This window comes from Hypanus sabinus, chromosome X1, assembly GCF_030144855.1.
Source record: "Hypanus sabinus isolate sHypSab1 chromosome X1, sHypSab1.hap1, whole genome shotgun sequence".
Classification (NCBI taxonomy): Eukaryota; Metazoa; Chordata; class Chondrichthyes; order Myliobatiformes; family Dasyatidae; genus Hypanus; species Hypanus sabinus.
Genome location: NC_082738.1, coordinates 22,563,979 through 22,586,819, shown reverse-complemented (window position 1 = coordinate 22,586,819; position 22,841 = coordinate 22,563,979). Strand labels below are relative to the sequence as shown.

The window sequence follows — 22,841 nt, the reverse complement described above, 5'->3', positions numbered from 1 at the left end:
AGCCGTTAGCTTGGCCTCCCCTAATTCAGTGACTGTCCTTTGGCCCAGATCAATCAACACTGCAATATCATTGTCCCTATGAATCCAGTTTCTTAAACACAAAACGGATTTGGGGTCCTGCCACCAGCTTGAGAGCCACACCTGAGTGTGCACCGTGATTCTGGAAGTAATTGCAGGCTGCGCACCGGAACACTCTCCTGGAGTTCTATGGGCTGGAGAGGAGGAGAGAGCACTCTGGTTGTTGCTGCTATTCTCAGGCTGGCAATGAATTACAGGATATCCTCTTGGTTCAGCACTACTTTGAAGTGCAATACGTTCTTGAAGCATTTCATGACACTGGATTCAGTTTCATGTTTGGAAGATGAAATTAGGAAAGCACAGTCCAACTGGAGGCAGTAATGCACCTTTAAATTGGACTGTCAACTGCCATTAAAAGATAGAAGATAGAAGAACCAGCTTCTTCCCCTTTGCCATCAGATTTCTATACAGTCTATGAGCACTATCTCGTTATTTGTCTTTTACACTATTTAAATTTTTGACTTGTGATAAGTTTATGTCTTTGCACTGTACTGCTGCCACAAGACAACAAATTTCATGACAGATGTCGGTGACAATAATAAACCTGATTCTGATCTTCAATCCTTACACATTCCTGAGAGGGAAGATGGCATTTGGTGTGACATCTCATTCAAAAATGTGGCATTTCCAACACTGACACTGGGCTAAATTTTGTGCTCAGGTCTATGGAGGGGGGGCCTGAATCCACAAACTTTTGACTACAAGCTGGGAGCACTACCCTCCAAGGCATGAGATTTCACAAGTCATTAGTTAATGACATGCAGAGCAGAATGCATATGACACAATCTGTACTGAATCCAGGTGAAATGAAGAGAGGTGGGAGTTGCTTCACATTTAGTATAACTGCCAGCATTCATCAGTTTGCTTGTTTCACTTTTGGATGTTAAAAAGATGGAATCAAATGGAAAGCCAAAAGAGTGCTAGAAAATTTTATTGTATTGATACAGGTATTCTCAGCTTAGCTATAGTTAGCCAAAATTATCATCATAATTAATAACAATATGATTAGCGTGTTTTACAGAGATAATATGTTTCACTCCCTCCCCCACACTCACCAATTGTACCATGTCCTGGAGGCATAGGCAGACTCCCCTTACAGGGTTTCTTCCAGCACTTTGCCATCTGAGAGCATTGGGAGCATTTTCACTGAACAATCAATTAAGGAACCAGGTCTTGGTGTCTCTACCTGCAGTTTCACTGTGGATTGCCGGCTAGTTAATCAACAAGTAGATAAGCTGGCTGATTTACTCCCCCCCCCACCCCCCCAACCCAGGGTTACCAACATTGCTTATAAATCCCCATGACCAGTCTAGGGATCAATCCTGGGCAAATAAACCAGAAAATGCTGGAAACACAGCGGGTCAGGCTGCATCTGTGGAGGGAGAAACAGTTAAAGCTTCATCAAAAATGGGAAAAAGAAAACCAAAACAGTTTCCTTTCTTTCCCAGTTCAGACAAAGGATCTCCAACCTGAAATGTTAACTGTTTCTCTCGCTGTGCTTGACCTGTTGAGAGTTGCCAGCAGTTTCTGGCTTTATTTTAGATTTGCAGAATCTGCAGTTTTTTTTGACTCATTGATCTTTCACTGATCTGAATGTCTCAGTACGAACATCTCAAGTTGCACAGTGCAAACAAGGCCAGTTATCCAAGGAGCTATTTATTTTTTTCAGTTCAGATAAGATTATTGGCTCGATTTTTTTGCTGAAGCTACATTACATTTTCTGCTTTGGTTGTAGATTCTAGAGAACACTTGCCAACAGGCACCTTGCTGACTATTGTTCACATTGTCAATATGTATGCCTAAGTGAACAAGACTGGAACTTTTTCCCACTTTCAACCCTCTCACAATTGGGGCATGACAGGATTGATATTGAGATGTTTTCAGCCAACTCAAAAATAAGGGCAGGTGTGTAGAAATTTCTTCTTGGAGAATGGGGAATCTCTCCAATTCTCTACCCCACAGGGGGTGGTGGTAGCTCAGTCAGTGAATATACAGTATTTAAGGTGGGGGTTAAGTAAGTTTTGAATTGAGGGTTATGGGGAAGCAGCACAGAGAAGGGTTTGAGGCCTGCATAGATCAAACATGATTAGGTCAATGGTGGGACAGGCTGGAGGGAACTGGAGGCCTTCGCCTGCTCCTATTGTGTTTAATGAATAGTTCCAGCATGACTTTCAAGAGATGTCTCAGGTAAATGCAAGGGGAGGCCTTGAAACCAACAGCCATGGTGGTCTCTTCCCAATGGGAGTGGCTGTCACAAGATCTAGTGAATAGGTCAATATAGCAATGACAGAGTAACATTTAGCACTCCTAAGGACTGATCAGGCTACACCTACATCTCTCACCTACAAAACATGGGGGGGGTGGTGGTGACTTAATTTTGGGGGGGGGGGGTTAGACAACAGTGTTGTTGATCTGCTCACTCAATGGCCTCAGGTATGATGCCAGTGATCCAGTTTCTTGGACTTGGAGAGCTGGGGAAGGGATATGACAGGAGAGAAACTAACAAGTGAAAGCTCTGGAAATGGTGGGAATCGGGAAAGCCCCATCCCTTCATCCCAGTCTGAAGGCTGACTTTCAACCCCACCTACTGGATGTCCGATAAAGGCTTCGGAATCAAGTTAGAGAGCAGGAAGTCACAAACAACTGTCGGCATGTATGAAAGTGGAATCCACACCAACTTGGCGTCCCATCCAGCTGCGTACCGCGTGCGGGGGTATTGGGCAGTGAGCGCATGCTCCATGCAGTTGGTGACTTTTGACAGGTCACTGTCACAGAGGATGTTCATGGAAAACTTCTGGACCTTCAAATCTGGAAAGGGAAATGACAAAAAGAAAGCTGTTTATTCTTGGTAACTGGTTTATCATTACCACATGTGCTGAGCTTCAGTGAAAAGCTTTCATTTGCCTGCCAGCCAGTCAAATCATTCCAACATAAGTATATTGAGGTTATACACAAGGGAAGAGAAACAGAATGCAGAATATAAACTCGGTGGCCACTTGATTTTATTTTATTTAGAGAGGAAATCCATGCGTTTTGCGGTAGACTGCCCAGACTCCTTGCAGATGGCGCTGAAATGAATTCCGAACTCAGTTGTAATAGTGTCCAAAAATACAGGTGCATTACACATATATCAGTTACACCTGTACACCTGCTCGTGAATGCAAATATTAATCTGCCAACCACGTGGCAGCAACTCAGTGCATAAAAGCATGCGGATATGGTTCAGTTGTTGTTCCAATCGAACAAATGTGATCCTAGTGGCCTTGACTGTGGAATGATTGTTGGTGCCAGACGGGGTGGTTTAAATAGCTCAGAAACTGCTGATTTCCTGGGATTTTTGTGCATAACAGTCTCCAGAGTTCACAGAGAAAGGTGCGAAAAACAAAAAAAAAATATCCAGTGAGCGGCAGTTCTGTGAGCTAAATTGCCTTGTTACTGAGAGGAGAATAGAACATTGAACCACAGAACCATAATGATATTAGCATGGGTAGAAGATTGGCTAATTGCAGGAGGCAAGGAGAGGAATAAAGGGAGCTTTCTCTGGTTAGCTGCTGACGACTAGTGGTGCTTCACAGGGGTCTGTGTTGGGACCGCTTCTTTTTGCATTATATATCAGTGATTTAGATGATGGAATTGATGGCTTTGCAGCCAAGTTTGTGGACAGTACTAAGATAGGTGGAGGGGTAAGTTGTGTTGAGGAAGCAGCGAGTCTGCAGAGGACTTAGATTACGAGAATGAGGAAGTAGTGGCAGATGGAATACGGTGTTGGGAAGTGTATGGTCATGCACTTTGGTAGAAAGAATAAAAGCATAGACTATTTTCCAAACAGGGAGAAAATTCAAAAAGCTAAGATGCAAAGGGTCTTGGGAGTCCTCATACAGAGTTCCCTAAAGGTTAACTTGCAAGTTGAGTCAGTGGTGGGGAAGACAAATGCAATGTTCGCATTCATTTTGAGATGACTAGAATATAAAAGCAAGCATGTAATTTTGAGACTTTATAAGGCACTGGTGAGGCCTCATTTGGAGTATTGTGAGCAGTTTTGAGCCCCTTATCTAAGAAAGGATGTGCTGACATTGGAGAAGGTTCAGAGGAGGTTCATGATAATCATTCTGGGTATGAAAGGGTTATCATATGAGGAACATTTGATGTCTCTGGGTTTGTACTCATTGGAATTTAGAAGAATCGGGGGATCTCATTGAAACCTGTTGAATGTTGAAAGGCCTTGATAGAGTAGATGAGGAGAGGATGTTTCCTATAGTAGGGAGTCTAGGACCAGAGGGGACAGCTTCAGAATAGAGGGATGTCCAGTTAGAATGGAGTTGAGGAGGAACTTCTTTAGCCAGAGAGTGGTGAATCTGTGGAATTTATTGCCAGGAAGTGTGGAGGCCAGGTGATTAGGTATATTTAAGGTGGAGTTTGATAGGTTATTGATTAGTCAGGGTGTGAAAGGTTATGGGGAGAAGGAAGGAGAATGGGGTTGAGAGGAAAATGGATCAGTCATGATGAAATGGCAGAGCAGACTCAATGAGCTGAATAGCCTAATTCTGCTCCAATGTCTAACGGACAATGGCCAGACTGGTTCAAGCTAACCTGAAGGCAACAGAAACTCAAGCAACCATGCATTCCAATAGTGGTGTGCAGAAGAGCATCTCTGAATGCACAACACACCTTAATATTGAAGTGGATGGGCTACAGCAGCAGAAGACCATGAACCTACACTTAGTGGCCATTTTATTAGGTACAGGAGAGATCTAATAAAGTGGCCACTGGGTGTAGTGTTACAGTTACAGAGAAATGCAGTGCAAGGCATCACATAAAGTGCAGGGCCATGACAAGGGAGATAGGGATGTAGATTTTTGCAAATAAAGCGGCATGAGGTGTCTTATGTTTAAGATAAACAGTAATAACTCATTTATTGTACCCCAAACACAGAACTCAAAGCATGGCAAGAAAACTTCTCCGCAATTATGTCATCACGTCAGACCAGCCTCTTAAATTGAACCCCATCTCAACGTTAGTGGTTGTGAATTCAAGCATCTGCAGATTTCCTCGTGGTTGTGAATTATGTATTTTTCCACCCATTATGTTACCCTACACAAGCTCCCCCCAGATTTCACTAAAACCAGCATTGTGAACTTGTCTGGAGCTGAGACAAGCCCCCTGGCTCAGGTCCTGTGTTCCATGGATGGAGGAATCGCAGGTGCTTCTGGTTCATTCAGAGGTGCGTTGACACACTCATAGTCTTGTCGTGATGGCAGGGGCATGGTTGTGGAATCTTTCAACTTTTGGTGGGCTGGTTTAAGGCGATCTACTGAAATACATTCAGGTTTACCTCTTTTATCTATGATAGAAGTCTTTTCTTTCTGTTCCAAAACGCATCGTTAGGGGGCCAAAGGGGATGATGGTGTGCATCATGGAGGCCGAAAACAAACGAGGCGGAATGTAGGTCAACAGGAACCCAGGAGTGCTGATGGGAGGTAGGAATAGGTGAAAAGGAACTGAATTTACTGAGGAGGGTGGAATGCTGTTGAGAGGCCGACCAGGCGGTCATGGCAGTAGGAATGAAATCACCTGGCAGTCATAATGGCTGTCCATATACCAATTCTGCCAAGGGCAACTGTAGGATCTCTTTCAGAGTTGTTCTGAGCACCAGCAGGACCCATAGGAGATGATCATGCCACCATCATCTGTCAGGGAAGCCCTCAGTGCAGCCTTAAAGGAGCAGTCAAACCGTTTGCTTAGGCCATTGGACTGTGGGTGGTACACCATGGTGTGATGTAGCCTAATGCTGAGGTTCTGGGGCATCGCAGCCCAGAGGTCTGATATGAATTGGGGAACACTGTCAGAGGAAATATCAAATGGGGTGCCAAACCAAACAACCCCGGTGCTGATGAACACCCGAGGCACGCCTGCAGCCATCGTCACTGCTGGAGTGATGATCCCTGGCCCCCCGGTGGAGGGACAGCCTTTGGCACCCCGGTTGTATGATCCACCAAGGTAAGAAGTTGCGTAAAACCGCAGGATGGGGGAAGAGGACCAACAAGTGCCACATTGACATGGTCAAACCGTTGCTTGGGGAACTCAATAATGTGCCAATGGTGCCTGTACATGAGGGTTAATTTTTTCCCGCAGGCACTCCACACAAGCTGCAGTCCAATCATGCTCGTCCTTTCTGAAGCCATACCAAACAAACTTTAGTGCAATCTGTTTCTGTAAGGTCTGGGCCGGATGCGAGAGGTGATATACAGAGCCGAAAACAGTCCATCTTCAGTTTGCGGGCACGATGGGGTGAGTGCGACCAGTTGAGACATCACACTGGAGAGAAACCCCAGCTTCCCTGAAATTAATGTCAGCCTACAGTAGGCTGATGACTGCTGTTCGGTAAGCCTGGACCTCTGGGTCACAGGCTCGGTCAGCTGCCATGCCGGTGGCATAGTCAACACCGATGTGTATGACCACAATGGCTGACCATGAGAAGCAACCAGCCACAGTAATTTTTTACCCTTTGATATGTTGTATATCAGTTGTAAACTCTGATGTGTAGACAAGGTAGTGTTGCTGCCGCGCAGACCAAGGGTCTGATATTTTGGCTGTCGCGTGCATATATTCAACGAATGCTGTGAAATAGCAACCTTCTAGAAGGAAACAAAATTAGTGGACAGCCAGATAGAGACCGAGAAGCTCATGGTTAAGTGTGCTGTACTTCCTTTTGGAGGGACAGAGCTGCCGGCTGAAGAAGGTGAGCGGTTGCCCACACCTCCAACTGTTCATGCACAGCATAGTCTGAAGCGTCAGTAATAATGGCTATGGGTGTGTTCGGGAGTGGGTGCAGCAGTAGTGTCGTGTTGGAAAGAGCTCGTTTGGTATCATCAAATGCCCTGGTCATGTCTGCTGACCAGTCAAGCACATGATCAGGGATATTGCCTTTAAGTGCACTATACAGGGGGGAATCAGCTCACGGAATGAAGTGGTGATAGAAGTTCACCATATCTAAAAACTCCTGTAGTTTTTTTGTAGTGCGGGGCAGTAGGAAACCCATATTAACGGCTGTTTTTGATGGGAGGGGTTTTGCACTTTCTGTGGAGATGCGGTGGCCGAGAAAGTCAATGGTTGACAACCCAAACAGGCATTTAGCAGGGGTAATAATCAACCCGCGCTGGCTTAAGTGCTCAAAAAGTGCGCGGACATGAGATATGTGTCTGGATTTGGACGTACTGGTGACATGTATGTCATCCAGGTAAACAAAAAGAAAATCTAAGTCTTTTAATACAGAGTCCATCAGCCATTGGAGAGTCTGTGCAGCAATTTTCAGTCCAAACGGCATACACAGAAACTCAAAAAGGCCAAATGGGATTATCACAGCTGTTTTGGGAATGTTCTCCGAGCACACAGACACCTGATGATAGCCCTAACAAGATGGACTTTGGAAAAAATTATCTTTCCAGCAAAATGTGCTGAAAAGTCTTGGATATGTGAGACTGAGTAAGGATCGGTGATAGTGACCTTGTTAGGGTGTCAGTAATTGCCACATGGGCGGCAACAACCATCAGACTTGAGGACCATATGGAGAGGTGAAGCCCAGGGGCTATTCAATGGGCACAGGTCCAGCAACGTCAAGTCCTTCGATGTTGGCAGACTCAGCCTTCGCGGTTACCAGTTTTTCTGGGTCCAGTCTATGCCATCTGTTTTGCAGTCGCGGTGTCCTTGCTGACTGAGCTTATTGAGGCAGGGAAAGGAGGAAGAATGATGCATCTCTGCCTGGCTGAGTGTAGGCTATCAGCCATTTTAGCCCTATAGTCCTTCACAGGTGCATTTGCTGCATGAAGAGTTCTTTAAAAATAAAACAAGGATGGTGATTTCCCAGGAGGGACAGCATGTGGGCCATTAGCTCCAACAGCTTCACATCGCCGAGGCCAGGCAAGGAGAGCAACTGTTTGGTGCAGCTAACCTCTGATAGTCCAAAAGTCTGTAAAAGGTGAGTTTTCAGCGACCGGTATTTACCGTGTTCAGGTGGGTGTTCTAATAGACTCACCACTCTCACAGCTGTGAAATTGGTGAGTGACGCTACCACGTAGTAAAATTTGGTGTTGTCAGCACAGATTTCTCAGAGCAAATTAGGCCTCGGCCTGTACGAACCAAGGAACTGCATTTTGCTCCCAAAACTCCGACAGTTTCAAAGAGACTATGTTGACCGACATGTTCAATAACGCTGGAATCATCCAAGAGCATCAGGGTCACCAATTGCAAATAACACGGTGTGAGATGTTTTATGTTTAAGAAAAACCATAACAATTCATTTATTGTATTGCAAACACAAGGTAAAAATAAACTTCACATAATTACATCTTCACGTCAGACCAGCCTCTTAAACACCAACTCAATGTCGGTGGTTGTGAATTATGTATGTTTCCACCAATTACATTACCCTACAGGGAGGCCGAGGGTTCATCACTATTGTACAAGATGTTCTTTCAAGCTGCCCTTAATCTGGTGGTACATGTTCTCAAGTCTTTGTATATCCTGCCTGATAGGCTTTTTCCATTGAGAGTAGGGGAGATTCAAACAAGAGAACATGAGTTGAGAGTTAAGGGGCAGAAGTTTAGGGGTAACACGAGGGGGAACTTCTTTACTCAGAGAGTGGTAGCTGTGTGGAATGAGCTTCCAGTAGAAGTGGTAGAGTCAGGTTCGATTTTATCATTTAAAGTAAAATTGGATAGGTATATGGACAGGAAAGGAATGGAGGGTTATGGGCTGAGTGCAGGTAGGTGGGACTAGGTGAGAGTAAGCGTTCGGCACGGACTAGAAGGGCCGAGATGGCCTGTTTCCGTGCTGTAATTGTTATATGGTTATATGATTACAGGCACACTAAATCAGATAAGCGGCATTCATCAGCTAAGTGTATCGTCATGCACTTCGGAAAAAGAAATGAAAGGATGGAGAGAAAATACAAAAATCAGAGGTGTAAAGGGATTTGGGAGTCCTTGTGCAGGATTCCCTGAAGGTTAATTTGCAGGTTGAGTCTGTGGTGAGGAAGGCAAATGCAATGTTTGCATTCATTTCAAGAGGACTAGAATTTAAAAGCAAGGATGTAATGTTGAGACTTTATAAAGCACTGGTGAGGCCTCACTTGGAGTATTGTGAGCAGTTTGGGGCCCCTTATCTTAGAAAGGATGTGCTGATACTGGAGAGGGTTCAAAGGAGGTTCACGAAAATGATTCTAGGATTAAACAGCGTGTCATATGAAGAGTGTTTGATGGCTCTGGGCCTGTATTCACTAGAATTCAGAAGAATGAGGTGTGACCTCATTGAAACCAATTGAATGGTGAAAGGCCTTGACAGAGTGAATGTGGAGAGGATGTTTCCTATGGTGAGAGAGTCTTAAGACCAGAGGACACCGTCTCAGAATAGAGGTGTTTTCTTTAGCTAGAGCGCTTACAAGGATAAGTGCCAGGAGGGAAATCGGAAGGAAGGGATGTGGGGGACGAGTGGACAAGGGAGTCGCGTAGGGAGCGATCCCTGTGGAAAGCAGAAAGAGAGGAGGAGGGAAAGATGTGTTTGGTGGTGGGATCCTGTTGGAGGTGGCGGAAGTTACGGAGAATTATACATTGGACCCGGAGGCTGGTGGAGTGGTAGGTGAGGACAAGGGGAACCCTATCCCGAGTGGGGTGGCGGGCGGATGGGGTGAGGGCAGATGTGCAGGAAATGGGAGAGATGCGTTTGAGAGCAGAGTTGATGGTGGAAAAATGGAAGCCCCTTTGTTTAAAAAATGAAGACACCTCCTTCGTCCTGGAATGAAAAGCCTCATCCTGAGAGCAGATGCGGGGGAGACAAAGGAATTGCGAGAAGGGGATAGCATTTTTGCAAGAGACAGGGTGTGAAGAGGAATAGTCAGGTTGCTGTGAGAGTCTGTGGGCTTATAGTAGACATCAGTAGATAGGCCGTCTCCAGAGATGGAGACAGAAAGATCAAGAAAGGGGAGGGAGGTGTCGGAAATGGACCAGGTAAACTTGAGGGCAGGGTGAAAGTTGGAGGCAAAGTTAATGAAGTCAACGAGCTCAGCATGCGTACAGGAGGCAGTGCCAATGCAGTCGTCGAAGTAGTGAAGGAAAAGAGGGGGACGGATACCTGTATAGACTTGGAACATGGACTGTTCTACAAAGGCCTTCCCTCTCTTTTCTGCAGTTTGTCCTCTACCCTCATTTGTTCAAAATCCTTAAAAGCCAAGACTCCAAGAGGACCAGGACTTTGCCATTGGGTTTGGAGGCTTGTGTGCCTCAATGACCTGGAGAGCTATGTTGGCTGAAGTCAGGGCTTTATGCTTTGGCGCTTGGTAGAGTCATCCATGCCAAACGGGTCAAAGAGTAGAGGCCAGACTAAGAACTGGTCCACCAGGTTCGGGGGCTCAGCTCAGGGCTAACCACTCTGACTAATAAAACAAATTTTTTGTGGAAACAGGAATGAGGAAGCCTTCTACATCTGAGTTTGACTGTATTCCTGAGTCTCTACCCAGGACTCGCATGACTGACAGTAGCGAACTTCGAGAGGAAGCTACTGACACGATGAAGGAAGCCCTGAACACCGTCAGAGATGGAGGACCTTCATTGCTGCCCTAAACGCCGGCAGTACAATGGGCAGTAAGTATGTCAGTTAAAAGCTGAGGAGAAGAACAGTGCTTCCGTGCCTGGAATGCCCAGATCATTATAAGCAAACAAGTTCACACATCAATGAATTGACTGTACATTTAAGTCAGAATTTAGTTAGTAGGTAACATCTAAGCTACTGACAGAAATAAATGACTGAACTTGATTCAGCTTCAGGATCTTCCGATAGTTGGAATGGGTGTCATGCACAAAACCCAAAATCAGCTAAAGGCTACTCACAATTTTCAAAGTATTTCTGTCCGTAACTCTCGCGAACTTCATCAGACAGCTTGCCCCACAGTCTCTGCAGGTCACTTTCAATGGTCTCCAGATTTGTCACAGCTGTCCTGAAGAATCCAGGCTCAATAATACTAACCTGGACACCAAAGCTTTGTATGTCCCGTCTGAAACATAAAGGCAGAAGAAATTACAAGGTTCATGGCATCTCAGAATCAGAATCAGGTTTGTTACCACTGAGATAACAGTATGTTGCAAAATTTGTTGTTTTATGATATTAGTACAGTGCAATACATTAAAATACTATGTGTTACAATAAAAAAAAAGCAAGTAAACAAATAAATAAATAGTGCGAAAACGGAATAGTGAGGTAGTGTTCATGTGTTTTTGGAATATTCAGAAACCTGATGGCGGAGGGGAAGAAGCTGTTCCTAAGATGTTGAATGTGCGTCTTCAGGCTCCTGTACCTCCTCCCTGATGGTGCTAATGAGAAGAAGGCATGTCCTGGGTGAGGGGGATCCTTAATGATGGATTCAGTCTTTATGGGGCACAACATTTTCAAGATGTCCTCAGTGGTGGGGAGGTTGTGTCCGTGATGAGCTGGCTGAGTCTACAACCCTCTGAAGCCTCTCCTGATCCTGTGCATTGGTACCTCCATACCAGATGAAGCAGAATTAGGCCAAGTCTGCTCTTCTGCATTTTACATGGGTTATTAGTTTTGTAAAGAGCACCAATAACACTAGGCAACAAAGATTTTGCTTCCTGAGTAGTTTTGGGTGTGTCTTATGGATTTTGGGTTGCTGATCTTGAAAATCGCCATGAAATTTCCCTATCACAAGCCATTTTTCTGAAACCACCTATATTTGTTATTTCAATTCATAATTCAAATCAATTAAAATGTTGCCCACAATGTAAGCTGGGAAGTTTTCTATCTTGTCCAGGTATACCTGGGCATGCTTGGGCAGGGTGGGTGCTGCATGGCACGACAGGTTTTAGAAAGGTTATAAAAGCATCACGCGCACACACCATTCTATGCATTGCGCTTACAAGTATATCGATTTGTGATCACATTGATGCGCATGCCCTACGTGCATAGAATAATGAGTGTACTCATTATAATAAAGCAATTGCATTTTCAGCAGTATTTGTGATGCAACGTTTTGCAAATGTTACAGCAGCCGCGATACTTTCTGTTATATTTGTGGTGAGTATACGCTTAAACCTCGAAGACGCAGCTTGACTCCTCTTATTAAGAAAGACTGTGCGCTCTACTTTGGGTGTAAAATTGGCGACCAAGACAAAGCCTGGGCTCCTCACATCTGTTGCACAGCATGCGCTGTCGATCTTAGAGCTTGGCTCAGAGGTACTCGGAAGTCAATGCCGATCTCTGTCCCAATGATATGGCAAGAGCAGAAGGATCGTGTGACAGACTGCTGCTTCTGTCTGACCAATGTGTCTGGTTTCTCTGCTAAAAACAAGAAATTTATTAAATACCCCAATCTCCCTTCAGCCATGAGACCTGTGCTCAATGACGATAGTCTACCAGTATCAAAGCCACCAGAGACATGGAGCCCAGAGGAGGCAGATGAAGATGCCATGATGCACAAGCCAGGAATGGAAAGCTATATTGATACTGATGTTAAACCTTTTATGTAGAGTGAGCTTCCTCTTATAATTCAGTCTGAGTTAAATGACCTGATTATATCAAAGGCTAAAGCAGAATCACTGGGTTCGAGGCTGGCAGGGTGGAATCTGCTGTTACCAGGCACAAAAATCTCTAAGAAGGATTTTGATATTTGAGACTGATGTTTCCTAGAATAACTGATGCCAAGATTCAGGAAGGCATTTTGTTGGTCAATTAATCAAACAGGTCATCAATGACAGGCAATTCGAAGAACTTCTAGTGGGACTGGAGAAAATCACATTCAAGGATGTTGTTGAAAGTTTTTCTTGGTGACTACATAGCACCTAGCTATATGGTTGAAAACATGCTTCAAGCATCCAAAAGCATGAAATGCTACATGTCACTAAAGACTCATTTCCTACATTCCCATTTTAGACTTTTTCCCTGCAAATCTTGGTGTTATCAGCGACAAGCACGATGAAAGGTTTCACCAGGACATTGCGGTCATGGAGAAATGGTGTCAGGGCAACTGGAATCCATCAATGCTGCTGATTATTGTTGGACACTTAAGCAAGAAGCTTCAGACACTGAGTACAAATGAAAATCATCAACATTTTTAGCTTAGTTGAACTATTGCAAAGCTTCAGTACCATTGCGCAATTAAATGCATTGTGTTCAATAAAAGTTAATTTCCTGTTTCTGCAAATTCCTACGTGATACAAGTAGTCTGAAATTATATTTGTGTTCAGCTTCAAGCGATCTATCATAAGCACACTTTTCTGAGGTAGCAACACTTTTGAGAAAATTTGCTGTCCAGTGTAACAGATAGAAGACAACTCACCCCTCATCAAAAATATTAGGGTGAAACACATCCCTTATACATTATATTTTAAAACCCCACAAGCTAAGGATAGTTGTCTTTTTGAAAATAGTTTGTGTTGCTGAACCTGAGAAGTTCTGCACATTTGCAAGTTAGGGTGCTAACCTCAAACTGTCAGAGAAAGATTCTACTCCATTCTTGGAGAGGCAGTATCCACCTCCCAGAAACGATATCCTGCCCAAAACACTGGCCACATTCACAATCCGGCCCCTGGCCTTCTTGACCAATGGAAGGAAGGTGAGTGTCACTTCCATCAATCCCAGCAGATTCACATTCAAGACTTTATAATAATCCTCCATCTCCATCCATTCTGTTGGACCAATTGGAGTAGATCTGCCTGCATTGTTGACCAATCCCCAGAGACCTGGAATAGAGAGCAGATGTCTACAATTAGCAATAGCCAGTGGAATCAGCATACATTGGTCACAATTTTATTTCCAGACTCAAATAAAAAGAGGTTCTGTCTGAAAATAAGGCTTGAAAGCACAAGAATAATGTGAATGTCCTGAAACCAGCCTAATTTCTCTGGTACATTTGAGATCTTCCATTGACAGATTTCACTGTACACATTGTAATGACAAAGGGAAAAACAGAGACTTGACTGAGACAAAGCTTGGCTTTACAAAGTACCAACAATGAACAACGTCAATCACTGAGTAACCGTGGTAATTCTGGCTTCAAAGTTTGAATGTGTTTAAAGAAATAAAGGAGAAGGTACAAATGGTTCAAGTTTGGCTCCCTTTGTTGGAAAATGCACACAAGATCAGTCAGGTCTGTTCCATTGCGTCTTGCTTCCAAACAAAATTTCTCAATTCCAGAGAGCAGAACGAAATCATGAGAAGAGAACAGATGGATGAATTACAACACAAAAACAGGCTCTTCAGTCTACAGAGTCTGCACTGATAATCAATAAAGCATTTACACTAATCCAGCATTAATCATGTTTTTTTAACTTCCCCATATTCTCATTGATTCCCTCCAGATTTTTAGCTCTCACCCAACACTAGGGGCAACTTACAGTGACCAATTAACCTACCAACCGTGCACATTTTTGGGATGTGGAATCAAACCGCATGCAAACTCCACACAGACAGCGCCTAAGGTCACGATTGAACCTGGGTCTCCAGAATTGTAAGGCAGCTGCTCTACTCGCAGTGCCACTGTGCTGACCAATTGCTACAGTACAGGAGGAGCTATTTAGATATTGAATCAACACTGGCCTCCTGTGGAGCTGCATCCCATTCTTCTGCTCCTTCCCCACAGTCCAGGAAATTATTCCTCCTCAAATGGCTATCCAATTCCCTTTTGAAGGCACTAATTTTCTGTTTCCACCACCTCTACAGAAAGGAAGTGTGCTGAGTTACTTTACCTCAAACATACACGTCTAGAAGGCACTATACCTCGTTTAACATTGTATAGGTCTGTTGAAGACAGTCTATTAAAATTTGTGATGGTACTTTGTTTAAATGGTTAAGAATTTTCTTTGAACCTTAGATAAACAGAGCAGGCTCACGGTTACCTTTCTCTCCAAGCTCTTCCTGGACCCATTCAGCTGTTTTCTGGATGCTGGTGCTGTCAGCCACATCGAGTAGGATGGCCTTCAGTCTGGATGAGCTGCACCTGTGCATGGAGTCCACCCCCTTTTGCGTCAGGCAGCCAGCAAGGACACGGAATCCCTTTCGGTCCAAGCACTTTGCCAGAAGGTTGCCAAAACCTGTGTCACAACCAGTGATGAGGACGTACTTGTCTTTGACATCCTGGATCTTTTGGCGATCCTTGATAAACCATCCAATGACAAGGAAGAAAGCAACGCAGAGGAGGTACAGCAACATGAATCTGAAAGGAGGAGGCAGAATATTTTAATCCACAAAAGAAATCTTAACTGGTTCACAAGATGAAATTGCTTAAATGATTGTCTTTCTTTGATTTGAAATTGGTTGTATGCAACAGGACAGGGTTAACAAACCTTTTTGTGAGTGTGGGCCCAAATTGGCGATAATATTCTAAGAAATTCTCTCATCTGCTGCGGTAATTTTGAAAAAATATTATCATTGATTAATGAATTAGTAACAAGAATTATAGACTTTTAAGGAAAAAGGATGAGTCCTGTTGCTTATTTATGTGTATTTTTCATTTTACTATCAATAAAATTATAACAGAGACGGATTGAAATAAATGATACATTTAAAAAACCTGTTTGAAATTACGAATATTAACCTTTTAAAAAGACAACTGAAAGATATAATTTATCATCATTTCTAAATAGCATTGATATTGAAACTGTTTGCTATCCAAATACTGATGTGTACATCAGATCTGTGAGGATTTCAAAACATATCATCGAACGTTATGTGTTCATGCAACCGTCTAGCTGGCACCTAGATGGTGTGAGACGTTTCCTGTGAAAACATCTCACAGCTCTTGTGCTGTGAAAAATCATTTGCTGCTTCATCTGGCAGTAAAAATAATCATTATGTACATTTTTCTTATGCATGGGGTTTAAAGAATCAAGGGCGCACCGCATGCCACTAGCCAACAAAATTTTATGCATGCCATCTTGGGCACAGTGCCATAGGCTCCGATACATGCCCTGATACTACTATAACGTCAAGTTCAAAGTCGAATTTATTGTCATATATGTAGGCACAGGTGCAATGATAAACTTACCTGTAGCAGCATCACAGACACTTAGCATTAGAGACACAAATATTCAAAAGAAACTTTTATACAAGAAAAAACATGATTAGAACAAAAAAAAAGTAAATTTTAGTGCAAAGTGACCAAAGTGGTCACAGTGGTTCCGTACTGAGGTAGTGATTAGGGCTATGCTGGTTGGTTTCAGAATGGTTGAAGGGAAACTGCTGTTTCTGAACCTGGTGGTGTGGGACTTCAGGCTTCTGTACCTCCTGCCTGACGGGAGCAGCAAGAAAATTATTTACTATATAAGTCATGTATACAAGCAAGCTTTTCTCAAAGACGTTGAATGATCTTACCAGAGCAGGTAAGGCAAAAGAAGTCAGCCTTATCTCTCATGAACACAGTACAATGCCAATTAAAAACCTATTTTGATGTGAGCAACTATAGTTAAAAATCAAACTTAAAAAATCACTTATAATTGCCCTATACACTGCTCCAACCATGGACTCTGCAGCGAGGCCTGTGTATCCGTGCAGGCAGGCTGCAGAACAGGTTTGGAAATCACGTCCCTGACTATGTACATTCCAGCTAATTGGTAATACACACAAAATGCTGGCAGGCCAGGCAGCACCTATGGAAAAGAGTAAGCAGTTAATGTTTCGGGCTGAAACCCTTCTTCAGGACCAGAAAATAGAGATAAGATGGCAGATAAAGAAAGTAAGAGGAAGTACTATGTAGTAGGAATAGGTGAAACCGGGAGAGGGAGTAGGATGAGGTTAAGAACTAGGAAGTCAATTGAAGAAAGAGATACAGCACTGGAGAAGGGGCAATCTGATTGGAGAGGACAGAAGGCCATGGAAGAAAGAAAAGGGGGAGGAGCATCAGAAGGAGGTGATGGGCAGGTAAGGAGATAAGGTGAGAGAGGGAAATGGGAATGGGAGTGCATAAATATCAATTTCTCAAACTTCCGGTAATGCCTCCCTTCTTCTTCACCATGAGCCAGTCCTCATCAGGGGATCAGAGATGGAGGGGGTCAGCAACATTAAATTGGTCAGTGTTATCATTTCAGAGGATCTGTCCTGGGTCCAGCACACATGCCATTATGAAGAAAGCATGGTGGTGCCTCTACTTTCTTAGAAGTTTGCGAAAATTCGGCACATCGTCTAAAACTTTAACAAACTTCTACAAGTTTCTTGTGGAGAGTATATTGACTGGTTGCGTCACAGGCTGGTAGGAAACACCAATGCCCCTGAACAGCAGAGCCTACAAAAGGTAGTGTGTACACCATTGAGCACATCTACATGGAGTGCTGTGGCAAGAAGACGGCACCCATCATCGGGGACCTCCACCACCAAGACCCTGCTTTCTTTGTGCTGCTGCCATCAGGAAGAAGGTACAGGAGACTCAGGACCCACAGCACCATGTTCAGAAAGAGCTATTACCCCTCAACTATCAGGTTCTTGAACGAGAGGGAATAACTTCACTCAACTTCATTCACCCCATCACTAAGCAGTTCCCACATCCCATGGACTTACTTTCAAGGACTCTTTATCTCATGTTCTTGATATTTATTGTTTAATTATTATTATTTCTTTTTGTATTTGCACATTGACCAGATGTGGTCTTTCATTGATTCTATTGTGTTTTTAGTATATACTGTGAATGCCCACAAAAAGTGAATCTCAGGCTTGTATATTGTGATGTACATGTACTTTGATAATAAATCACTTTAAACTTTGAAATGCAAGCAGGCTTTTTCCACTGAAGTTGGGTGAAGCTAGATTGAGAGGTCATAGGTTAAGGGGAAAAAGGTGAAATATTTAAGGTGAGGGTGACCTTCACTCAGAGGATGAACTGCCTGTGGAAGTGGTGCATGTGGATTCGATTTCAACACTTAAGAGAAATTTGGATAGGTACATGGGCTGGAGGGTTATGGAGAGCTGTGAGGTCCAGGTGCGGGTTCTTGGAACTAGGCAGAATGACATTTTGGCATGAACTAGATGGGCCAAAGGGCCTGTTTCTGTGTTTTATTGCCCTATAACTCTGACTACTTTTAAGGTGGAAGTAGTTAGATTGTTGGTGGTGGGATGACATGTTGACATGGTTAGGTTGGAATGCAGAGCTGATGTTACTGCTGTCTTCTTCTTGAATGGCTCAAGGGCCAAATGACCACTCTTGCTGCTCATTCATAATGAGCAACAGAAACAGTGTTTACCTGTGGTGATTCACTAACTGTCAAGGAAATGTGTGTGCAATCAAACATGCTTTGTCTGAATGTGGGAAAATGGTCTCTTAACATTGAAGTCAAAAGATACCTAAGACTTTACTAGTTTAAAACTTACAATTTCAAGTTGTTCTTCTATTTTTAATCAAATGCAGCTCATGACTGCTTCATTGGTCATGTCTGGCTGTGCAATTTGTATTTTGAAACTGCATATAACGTATTTGACACTTCTGACCACTGATTAGATGATAATCTAATAGAAATTGCTTACTAATCTCTCACACAAGATTCTCAGCTGACTTTGAGTTACAGGAAATGACTAATTCTGCAAGTAGATTAAAGAACCGTTGTAAACTTCCAAAGAGCTCCAAGGGCTTCCTTATTCAGGACCTTATTTGGTTCCGAGAATAAATGGCACCATGTATCCTTCTGCATGAGATTGGGGAAAGCTGGATCTCAATGTACCAATGTATTCATTAGAGCAGGGGTTCCCAACCTGGGCACAATGGACCCCTTGCTTAATGGGCATAAAATGGTTGAGAACCCCTGCATCAGAGGTTAAGACATTTTAAAAAAATACCTTAAAGAGAATTTTTACACCAATTTCCGTCCAGGTGCTAACACACTGCTTCAGCAACACTTTGATACATCCACCAAACAAAATGCATATAGTCACGTGGAGCCAGTCAGCCACATTGGGTAATCCAATAAAAATCGGCTACCTTTTTCCTCCCACTGAGTGTGGAATTCACTGGCATATGTAGAAAATACCACCATAAAAGAACAGCTGAGCTGGATACACCCCATGTAGAAAAGAACTGAAGAATGTTGATGGGAGGTTTCTATGTTTCTATGACATTCAATGGCATTCACATTGTTGGGGTCACCGTTGTCTAGAAATTCATCCGGACCAGCCACATGAACACAATGTTTCCAAGAGCAGTTTGGAGGCTGGGTAACCTGTTGCAAATAACTTCTCTCCTGACACCTCCAGGTCTTTCCAACATCTACCAGGCACAAGTCAGGAGAGTCAGGTATGTGACAAAACACTCTCCACTTTCTTGGAGTTGGAGAAGCTCAATACCAGCCAGAACAAAGCAGCCACTTGATTAGCAATCCATTTTCTCCCCTCAACATTCACCACCAATGCACGAGACTGCACTGCGTACCATTACCAAAGGCTCTGTGTAATGATTTGATCTATATGAGCAATATGCAAGTCAACTTCTTCATTGTATCATAGAAACATAGAAAACCTTCAGCACAATACCCTATCGCATCCACCTCCACCACTGTTGCTGACATCCCATTCCATGCACTCACCACTCTCAGCATAAAAAACTTACCCCTGACGTCTCCTCTGTACCAACTCCCCAGCACCTTAAACCTGTGTCCTCTTGTGGCAACCATTTCAGCCCAGGGAAAAAGCCTCTGACTATCCACATGATCAATGCCTCTCATCATCTTATAGATGATGGCATATGTGGAAATAATGAACCAATACCATTTATTACATCACTAAGACAGATTGCAAAGAGTAATTGCTCTGGTATAGATCCCTGAAAATCTGCATTAATAACTGGTTTCCATATAGACTGGCTATTACTGTTATGGTCCAGTCCGGAGCCCGCAGTCCGGGTCTTGATCTGGTCCACGGACTCAGGACTCCAGGTCTTGTAGCCGTCTCTCCTTTTGCCCTTGAGCCTAATTAGTCACACCTGTGGATCATCGTGGCTTGTTGGGGCTCAAGGAGGCGCAGCTGATGCCCATCGGCTGGCGGTGTATATTGGGGGCTCTGGGACTGAGTAGAGTTGGGGGTGCTGGTCCCCTGGTTAAAGATGAGTTCTTTGAGTAAGTCTGGCAGTCACCCTGGACCTAGTTCCCTTCCTATCCCTTGCCTCTGTTGGGAAAACCTGGCTGGACTGCTGTTGCCTGGTGGGGGACTCTGCCCCTTTCCAGCCCTTGCTGCTGATGGGTTGTGCCCTGCAACCTACCCAGGTGCCCTGTGACCTGCTCAGGGACTGTGCTCCTGCCTGGGAGGTCCGGGCCCTGCCTAGGAGTTATGTGGCTTGCCCAGAGGTATCTGCCCCCAACCTATCCCTTGCTGTTGATGGGTTGTGCCCTGCAACCTACCCAGGTGCCCTGTGACCTGCTCAGGGACTGTGCTCCTGCCTGGGAGGTCCGGGCCCTGCCTAGGAGTTATGTGGCCTGCCCAGTGAACTCTGGGATCCTGCCTTGCCTGAACTCTAAGACTCTCCTGGAATCCCAGAATCACCTTGAATGTCATGTCCCTCACACACACCATGGTCACCACATCTTGTCTATCGTTTAGTTGTTCCCGTCCTGTCCCTAGTACTTCAGTGCCTGCATCCTGCACTTGGGTCCAGCCTCCTGTCCCCTTATGACAATTACTAATGAAAGCTGCACAATGCATCCCATTCCCTTTCCAACAGAGGTCTTGATTACTTACCAGTTGTGATTTACCTTGTCAAAAGCTTTCAGAAAGACCAAATGTGCAATACTTGTGTCACCTACCTCAACCCAGTAAACTCTTGAAGGAATTCATCCAGGCATGACAAATCTTTTTCCTGAACCATGTTGTCTGTGTTACCAGCCTTTTCTGACAAGACATTCAGATAGGGCAGCTAATGATCTTTCAAAAAATTTCCTACAATGACAGTAAAGCCCCAGGTTCTGAGGTTGCCATAACTGAATATCCTACAACACTAATTTCCCTCTGTCACCAGGATGATTACTAAATGCTGGCAAATGTTCAGATAAGGGGTTCACTTAGGGTTAGTGGCATGAAACCTCCAAAAAACAGTCAACAGTTTGAGACAAGACCCCTTCATCAGGGCTGGAATGGAAGGGCAAACAAGCCAGAATAAGAATGTGGGGGGGGGGGGAAGGTAGAGGGGTAGGCATATAAGCTGGCAGGAGATAGGTGAAGTCAGGTGAGGAGGAAGGTAGGTAGTTGGGGGAGGGGGATGAAGTAAGAAATGGGGAGGTGATTGGTGGAAATGGGAAAAGGCTGAAGAAGAAAGAATCTGAGAGGAGGGTGGACCATGTGATAATGGGAAGGAGGAGGGGGACCAGAGGGAGGTGATAGGCAGGTGAGGGTAAGAAGCAAGCCAGAATGGGGATTGGAAAAAGAGAGAAGGGGGAGGGGCAGAAATTATCGGAAGAGAAATCGATGTCAGGTTGAAGCCTACCCAGACAGAATATGAGGTGCCACTCCCCCAAACTGAGAGCAGCATTATTGTGGCAATAAAGGAGGCATGGACTGACGGAATGGGAGAGGGAAGCAGAATGAAAATGGGTGGTTACCAACTAAATCTTGCCTGTTGCAAATGGAGTGAAAGCGCTTTAGTTGTAGCGTTCTGAAATTGTAAAATTGTTTCTGTGCACTTTTTGTAAAAAGCAAGTGCAAACTGTCCTATTTATATGAAGACTATCTTGTTATTTCTATTTTTTGACTATTTATTTACTTTTGTAACTTATGGTAATTTTACATCTTTGTACTGTACTGCTGCCGCCAAACAACAGATTTCATGTGATCTAAGTCAGTGATAATAAATCTGATTCTGATTGGTTCAGAAATCTGATAGCAGTGGAGAGAGAAGTTGTTCTTGAATTAGGAGGTCTAGGTTTTCAAGCTCCTGTATCTCCATCCAGAAGGTAGAAGAGAGAAAAGGAAATGACCAAGGTGGTAGGAACCATTGACCGTACGGTTAGTCTTCCTGATGCAACGCACTGTGAGGATTGGATTAAAGCCTGAGATATGGAGGAATGGGCTGAGATCTTTAATTATATTCAAGACTGAGATTGTCAGATGTTTAGACTTCAAGGGAATTGAGAGTTACAGGGAGCAGGCGAAAAGCTGGAGTGAGACCAAATATCAGATCAGCCACGATCTTAACAAATGCAAAGCAGCCTCCAGGGAGCAAATAACCTATTCCTACTCTTATTTCTTGTATTCAGAATCGGCTGTCCTTCAGGGACATACAGATCACAGTGTGACACAACGTAAATCATAGTCTGAATGACAAAATGAAAATGAGCAGGAATACAAGGTCGTGGAAAGCGATAAAGCTCCTTAGCAAATACATTCATACACTGTGGCTTCTGAGCAGCCTCAAAGGGATTCCTTTTTAAAAACAATGTGTTCCTCTAACAGGATTTTAAGGGCTTAGGTCTAAGCAGAAAATCTCTGAGTTGCATTAGGATTTATTTAATGAGGTCTCTGACAAACCAGATTTTTTTTTACTCAGGATTTGAAATCCCGTGGAGACTTGAATCAACTGAAGTCATAGGAACGGAAACAAAACATTACTTAGTTGCAGTCACGCACGAAGGGTAATATCAATGCATCTGATCGTTGGCATTTAGTTTGTGGGCAGATACAAACTGAACTCTTTGCAGCTGTGCATTTTAACCTGCAATACTGGATGGTGAAATGCACCTCGTCCCTGATTGCCTGTTGGCCTTTTGACCCTTTCCAATATGATGACTTATCAGCAA

General features: G+C 43.9%; 1 protein-coding gene across 1 annotated transcript in view; it reads right to left on the bottom strand.

The window, feature by feature from the left end:
* Window positions 1-993: 993 nt before the first annotated feature.
* Window positions 994-22,841, bottom strand: part of rdh5 (retinol dehydrogenase 5 (11-cis/9-cis)) — a 78,055-nt gene continuing 56,207 nt past the window's right edge. Inside the window, exons 2-5 of the mRNA XM_059956044.1 lie at window positions 14,979-15,295; window positions 13,565-13,823; window positions 10,959-11,122; window positions 994-2,886 (exon numbers count right to left, since the gene is read on the bottom strand). Of these exons, the coding sequence (XP_059812027.1) occupies window positions 2,663-2,886; window positions 10,959-11,122; window positions 13,565-13,823; window positions 14,979-15,291 (960 nt within the window). The 5' untranslated portion in view covers window positions 15,292-15,295 and the 3' untranslated portion in view covers window positions 994-2,662. The remainder of the gene's footprint in view (window positions 2,887-10,958; window positions 11,123-13,564; window positions 13,824-14,978; window positions 15,296-22,841) is intronic.